The following is a 7,740-nucleotide window of genomic DNA, read 5'->3' on the forward strand; positions in this document are numbered from 1 at the left end:
TAAAGTCCACCTCTTTCCCATTGTTGGTGAAGCCCAGGTGGTTTAAGACTACGTTCAGCTACATCGCAAAGGCCACCATGCATTTGGTGGATCAGAACATAGCCTTCCAGATGGAAAGTGATACCTCTGACATAGCTCTGGCCGCTACAATTAACCAGGTGGGCAGGCCGGTTGCCTTTTTCTCCAGCACCCTGCAAGGCCACAACCTTCAGAACCTATCTGTGGGGAAAGAGACTCAACCCATTGTAGAGGCCATCAGGCTGGCATAAAATTTACACTGCTCACTGACCAGCGATCACTGGTGTTTATATTTAATAATGCAACAAGGGGCATAATAAAGAATGATAAGTGCTAGGTGGAGGATCAAATTCTCCACCTATAATTATCATATATCATACAGGCCAGATACTCTCAATGAGCCTCCAGATGCCCTGTCACGAGGAAACTGTTGCCTCTGCACACACCTGCCAGTTGCGGTCACTGCATGATGAGTTTTACCACCCAGGTATCACCCGCATGGCTCATTTTGACAAGCATGCAACTTGTCCTACTCCATTGAGGTCATCAGGGAAATGATCAGATCCTGGCAGGTCTCTGTGGAGTGTAAGCCACACTTCTACCGCCCTGACAAAGCACACCTGATAAAGGCATTCCCCACTTTGAATGACTCAGTGTTGATTTCAAGAGCCGCCTCTCCTCCACCAATGGAAATATGTACTTTCTCAACGTCATCGTTTAGTATTCACGTTTTCCATTCACGATCTCCTACCCAGACATGACTACCACTACGGTCATCAGCGTCTTGCACTCTATTTTCTCCCTGTTCAGGTATTCCAGCTATGTCCATAGTGACCGTGGCTCATTATTTATGAGCGAAGAGCTGTGCCAGTACTTGCTCTAAAGGGACATCACCTCAAGCAGGACGACTAGCTACAATACCCGGGGAAACGAACGGACATGTTGAAAAAGAGAATGCAACTGTTTGGAAACCTGTGAAATTAGCCCTCCAGTCTAAAGGCCTACCAGACTCATGGCCATCCTACCCACGGCGCTCCCCTCCATAAGGTCGATCTTATGTGCGGTGACCAACGCAACTCCTCACGAGTTTACGTTTATGTTCCATAGGAAATCCATGTCTAGGACTTCTCTCCCAGCCAGGGCCAGTCCTACTGAGAAAGCACATGAAGAGGAGTAAGACAAACTCCCTGATCGGGAAGGTGCACCTGCTGCACGTGGCAGAGAGGACACCGATCAGAGACCTGGCACCCTCCTGAACTGAGGATCCGATGCCAGGAACTACCTCACTTAGGGTCCCAGAGGACGTTGCTTGGGAAGTAGACCAATCCACCCCACGACCTGAGCCGGAGCTCCTGAGATCCACTGACCCTGTACCATGGGGGGTCCAGGAAGTTCAGGAAACCCAAACTCCTTCAGTACTGCAGCATTCGACCAGAATTACTAGACCCCTGACAGATTTAACATAAATATTTGTAAAGTCAGTCAGTCCTCCAAATTCACGTGCTTTGCTTCTGTTTCTCAATTCAGTCACATAATGATCAATACTTTCTTCCATTTTCTGTTTACATGTGCCTCCCAAACACCACGTTATATTTAGGTATGCAGTATGCCTCAAACTGTTCCATTATTTTTTTCCAGTTTCATTTTGTCTCCTTCAGCAGTAAATGTGAAGTTATTATACATGTCCAGGGCTTCATCACCCACGACATGTAAGAAAAGTGATGCTTTCACTTTATCACTTTTCTTGTCAGCTTTGACTGCCACTAAATACAATCCAAAATGCTGTTTAAATCTGTTCCAATTTTCAGCTGAAGTTACGCTGGTGGAAGTAATCCTTCCATTTTTCACTGTGTTGGCTTCTCTTCACTGCTGACTTTAGATTTTACCTTTTAAAGTATTTCCTTCTAATTTCCTTCATCCCACTTCTGACGCCATGCTTCATCTTGTATTTGTATATGTGAGTTCTTACATAACACATAGATGAAGGAAAAGGCTCTTTACTTTAAAGTTGAAAACACCACCATGAGGCTGCAAGCCTCCATTACACATGTGAACACTGTGTGTCCTGCTCTGTGTCAGCCCCTGGTTGCACCCAAGTCTAATCAAGCAGTAAGGCATTGCTAGTTGCCTTGAAACCACAATCACAACAAAGATCTCTGTGAAAGACCCAACAATCTCCTCTCTCATCTCTTAATAACCTAAAATAGAAGTCATTATAGTGGAACAGGAAAGTCTTCTGATGCTGCGATTGTAGTAGAAACACTGAAATGCTGAGGCACAGCAGGTCTCACAGCTTCCATAGGAGGGAAAATTACATAACTGAGGCCTTCTTCATAAATGCCCATTAGGCCCTTGGGACATTAAACTTATTGTTTAATGTTCTCCAAAAGACAGCATCACTTTGTGCTTGATCTCATTGTGTTCTCCTTGATCAATGAAGTGCTAGTTTAGTATCTTCTGCACATTGACTCCAGGCATATATTCCTTCCTCTGTCCCAAGTCACTCACATCTTCGTGGTGGGACAGGGAGGGACAGGAACATGTGGAGAAAACACATGGGGTCACGGCGAGAATGTCAAGCTCCACGTAGGTTAAGGTTGAAACTGGTGCTGTGCCATTGTGCCACCATAATGAAAGGAGACAGGGGACTGGCTAGGTATAGGGTGATGGGAGTCCAAGGTGAAGATGACATATCCCTAAATTATGTGGGGAAAAACCGTGAAATTCAAACTCAACTCAGAGGAAGCCAGGGTGAGGCTAAACCCAAATTAGAGGAACTGTAGCTCAGATTCCTCTGGTGTTGCCTGCAACCCAACAGCATTGAAAATTTTTAGGGAATCCACACTCACTGATCCTCTCTCTTTCCTTATCCATCTCCCTACTCTCACACACCCTTCTTTTCAACTTTCTCCTCACCCTCATGATACCTCTCACCTATTCACACCTCCCACTGTGTCCCCTATCTGCTCTGCCATTGGCTCCATAACCCACCATCCCCCCATTCTCTTCCACTCATCCCCTTGATGTTTGACTCCGTTTTTCATCCCTTTGTTGCATCTGCTTATCACCATCAAGCCTTTGATATGATCTACACTCTTCCTTCCACCATCAGCCCCTCTCCCCATCCACCTGCCACACATCTGCTCTCACTTCTTTCTACTGGTTATTACCCCATAATGCTCTCAGTCCTGATGCAGTTGCTTGACCCGAAGTTTCAAATGTCCTGATGACCCCAACCCTTTGGTTTCTTCTCCAGATTTCAGGATCTTCAAATTCACATGAAGGTTGCCTGGACCTCATGGTTTGAGCTCTGGAAGTAAGCTGGGAGGGGAGATGGAAAGTACTTCATTTCTTGACAAGAAATGAAATTCAGGAACAGTTCAGTACCCAGAAATCACGGGTAGCAGGAATTTCTTCTCCAGTGTCTGGCTGCCCGATGAAACTTTGAGATCAGTGGGGGTTTTATTAACTGGGAAAAATGGGAAGAGGGGGTTTGTGGTATTGGATCCCACTGCGACTGTGGGAGGTTTTACATCTCCTGGAGTTCTGCTTGATTGCCATTCACAAGTCAGGGAGGAATTTGCCAAAATATTTCCTGAAATTGGCCAAATCAGGTTTTCTCTTTGGTTTTTCGCCTCCCCCAGAAGCCACATTACCAGCATAATATGGCAGAGAGTGTTGGTAAATCCAAAAGAAGCAGTGCCGATAATGTGGAGAGAAATCAAGTTAAAGAGAGACAGAGAGTTAGAGTGTGTGGATATGGCAGCCAAGGCAGGGGAAGGCTCCTCTTGCTGGATGTGGGTCATCAGGAAACCCAGCTGTATCCCTGACAACTTCATCTGCGAGAAGTGCATCCAGCTTCAGCTCCTGACCAGCTGAGTTAAGAAATTGGAGGTGGAGTTGGATAAACTCTGGATCATTTGGAAGGCAGAGTGGGTAGGAGTTATAGGGACATTATTACACCTGGGATGTTGGGAGGTAAGAGGAGGATAGATGAGTAATGGTCCGGAGAGGGAAAGGGAACAGGCAGGCAGTGCGAGTACCAAAGTGGGCATTCCCCTGAATAACAAGTAGACCACATTGAATACTGTTCAGGGGGATGACCTACCAGGCACTAGCCACAGTGATCAGGTTTCTGGCCTGGAGTCTGGTCCTGTGGCTAAGCAGGGAAAGGAGAAGAGGTGAGCTGTAGTGATAGGGATTCCATAATCAGGGGACAGATAAAAGGTTCTGTGGAAGAGATCAAGTATCCCAGATGGGATGTTGCTTCCTTGGTGCCAGGGTCTGAGATATCTCAGTTTGAGTTCAAGGCATTCTGAGGAGGGAAGGTGGGTAGCTAGATGTCGTCCAATGACATGGGTAGGAAAGGTAGAGAGGTCCTGAAAAGAGAGTTCAGGGAGTTAGTCATTAGGTTGAAGGACAGGACCTCCAGGGCTGTGAGGTTGTGCTGGTGACGTTAGAAATAAGAGGATAATGCAGCTCAACACATGGCTAAATACATGGTGCAGGTGGGAGGACTTCAGTTTTCTAGATCATATGACATACACAGTAAATGGGCTGGGCACTGAGGAGTGCAGAGGAACAAAGGGATCTGGAAAAGCAGATACATAATGCCTTGAAAGTGGTGTCACAGATGGACAAGGTTGTGAAGAATACTTTCTTGACATCTTGACCTTCATAAACCAAAGTATTGAGTACAGGAGTTGGGATGTTATGGTGAGGTTGTACAAGACACAGGTGAAGCCAAATTTGGACTATTGTAATGGTTAAAAAGGTAAAGATTGCATTATTGTCACATAATACTACATTTAGAATGTAACATGCATGAAATTCTCTCCCCTCCAAGTACTGACCAGTCCTGAGCCTGCTTAGCTTCCGAGATCAGACAATATCAGGTGTATTCAGGCTATTAGGTATGCAGTTTTGGTTGTCCTAAGTAATTAACACCTCTAATGTTCCCAATGCCCATTGACATTTGTGGATTTCTTTTCCTCCCAGAGATATCATGGCCCCGTCTGTCATGCTCAAGTACTTCAGTGAAGCAGAGGTGGGAAGCCTGCAGTCCATGTACAGCAGTGGTGAAGTGGAATCCACCATCCTTCAGGTGAAGGAGAAGGCAAAGTATTTACCCAGTGTGCCTATTCACATTGCACTACTGGGTGATGCAGGTTCCGGGAAATCCACCTTCATCAACGCCATGAGGGGCCTCCACAGTGATGATCCCAGGGCTGCTCCAACTGGGAATGATGAAGCCAGCATGGTTCCAACCAGATATTCCTACCAATCCCTGCCCAATGTTCTGCTCTGGGACCTCCCTGGAGCCAACCTGGCTGGGTTTGAAATGAACCTTTACCTGAAAGAGGTGCGGTTCGAACGCTATGACTTTTACATCATTGTGTCCCAGTCGCGGTTCAGAGAGTGTGATGGTGTCTTTTCCAAAAAGATCCAGGAGCAGGAGAAAGGCTTCTACTACATCCGCTCCAAAATTGACAATGACGCCTTTTCCATGCAGATGCAAGGCATTGAGTTCAGTGAAGGGGAGAGGCAAATCCGCAAGGATATTTTGAACAACTTCCAAAGTGTCGGAGTTGTACCATCAGCTATTTTCCTGATCTCCAGTTTGGAGGTGAACAAATACGATTTTCCCAAATTAAAGTCTGCCCTTGCTACTGATCTCCAGAGCATCAAATTAAATGCCTTCTCGCTTGCAGTCCCAAATATGGTTCGGGAGATTCAAGAACCTAAACGCAGGAGGCTGATGTGGGGAGTCTGGCTGTTATCCTTTCTTTCTGCGCTGCTGGGCGCTGCGCGAGTGCCAAGTTTCCCTCTCCTCACGGTCATTGGCTGCACTCTTACTGGGTTGATTTACCTCTGGAGGCAGGTTCGTTTCAGTGACCGGGAGCGACACAGTTGGCAGCATCATTCACCCCTTAAGTGGCTCCGAGTACTTCCTAAAGCGCTGCTGGGGGTCCTCACTTTGGGCTGCACAGTAGCTAGCTTCACCCACAGCATCACCCCAGTGGCCCTCTCTGTATGTGGGGCAGTGACCTCCTTTATGTTCACTTTCCTTGTTCTGAAGGATGAACTTGATGCCCAGCTGCGATCAGTACAAAACCGTGCTGGAAGCGCACTTCCACCAGCCTGGGGGACCATCCTTAGTCCATACCTCTCTCAGTGACCCCCAGTGTTGCTTGGTCCAGAATCCTCCTCCTTATCTGGCGTCAACCTGGGAGGGGTCGAGGGGGACTTTTTCTGAGAAGAACTGACACCTTCACACTTTACACATAATTGTACTAGTGAAGAAATAGCTGAGTATTTTGCATTTGTTCATTGTTTCCTGTTGCTCCATGACACCAGTATATCCCCTGGAACATAAATTCACTGAGTTCTCTACCAGGTGAAGGTGCTGGACTCTGTTCCACTGCAGAACTGCTCTTATAGACACCTTTTTCGATACTTACAAATTAGGCATTTTGTTCAGTCCAAACGTTCTGATTTTCCTCAAATCTCTGAAGTGAATATTCTTTTTTTAATTTTTTTTATTTTTCCACACTATGAACCATACTGACCAAAATACACACAAACATTTCCCTCTTGAATATACAGTGTCATTTTCTCCCCTTTTCCCCCCTCCCTTCCCTTCCTCCTTCACCCCCCTCCCCACCCACTCAACGTTCAACATATATGATACATTAAACCCATTAAACAATGTCATCACACAATAAAATAAACAAGAAATTTGTGTCATCTACTTTTACACACTGGGTCAGTTCATTTCGTCTTCTTCTCCTTCTGTCATTTTAGGTGGTGGAGGATCACGGTAGGACTTCTCTGTTGTGTTCCATGTACAGTTCCCAAATTTGTTCGAATACTGTGATGTTATTTCTTAAATTATATGTTATTTTTTCCAATGGAATACATTTATCTATTTCTATGTACCATTGCTGTATTCTCAGGCTATCTTCTAATTTCCAGGTTGACATAATACATTTTTTTGCTACAGCTAAGGCTATCATAATAAATCTTTTTTGTGCTCCATCCAAATCAAGTCCAAGTTCTTTACTTCTCATATTACTTAGAAGAAAGATCTCTGGATTTTTTTTGATATGTTGCTTTTTGTGATTTTATTTAATACCTGATTTAGATCTTCCCAAAACTTTTCCAATTTCTCACATGCCCAAATTGCATGTACTGTTGTTCCCGTTTCCTTCCTTCTTACAGCAAAAACATCTGTCTGATACTGTTGGGTGCCATTTATTTAACTTTTGGGGCATGGTGTATAGCCTGTGTAACCAATTATATTGTATCATGCGTAACCTCATGTTTATTGTATTTCTCATAGTTCCAGAGAATAGCTTTTCCCATGTTTCATTCTTTATCTTTATGTTTAGATCTTGATCCCATTTTTGTTTGGGTTTACAGCTTGTTTCCTCATTCTATTTCTCTTGCAGTTTGATGTACATGTTTGCTATAAATCTTTTAATTATCATTGTGTCTGTAATCACATATTCAAAATTGCTTCCTTCTGGTAACCTCAGCCTGCTTCTCAATTTGTCCTTCAAGTAAATTTTCAGTTGGTGGTATACAAGCATTGTGCCGTGAGTTATACAATATTTGCACTTTATTTGTTCAAAAGATAATAATTTATTTCCCGAAAAACAATTTTCTTTCTTTTGATCCCTTTTCTCTCCCATTCTCTAAAGGAAAGGTTATCTATTGTGA

General features: G+C 44.6%; 1 protein-coding gene across 2 annotated transcripts in view; it reads left to right on the top strand.

Annotated features, from left to right (window-relative positions):
* Positions 1-7,062, top strand: part of LOC138745788 (interferon-gamma-inducible GTPase 10-like) — a 34,815-nt gene extending 27,753 nt beyond the window's left edge. For both annotated transcript variants that reach the window (XM_069903085.1, XM_069903084.1), the window contains exon 2: positions 5,017-7,062. In XM_069903085.1, coding sequence (XP_069759186.1) covers positions 5,024-6,196 — 1,173 coding nt within the window. In that variant the 5' untranslated portion in view covers positions 5,017-5,023 and the 3' untranslated portion in view covers positions 6,197-7,062. The remainder of the gene's footprint in view (positions 1-5,016) is intronic.
* The last annotated feature ends 678 nt before the right edge of the window (positions 7,063-7,740 follow it).

Source organism: Narcine bancroftii, chromosome 11 (assembly GCF_036971445.1).
Source record: "Narcine bancroftii isolate sNarBan1 chromosome 11, sNarBan1.hap1, whole genome shotgun sequence".
In the NCBI taxonomy this organism is placed as follows: domain Eukaryota; kingdom Metazoa; phylum Chordata; class Chondrichthyes; order Torpediniformes; family Narcinidae; genus Narcine; species Narcine bancroftii.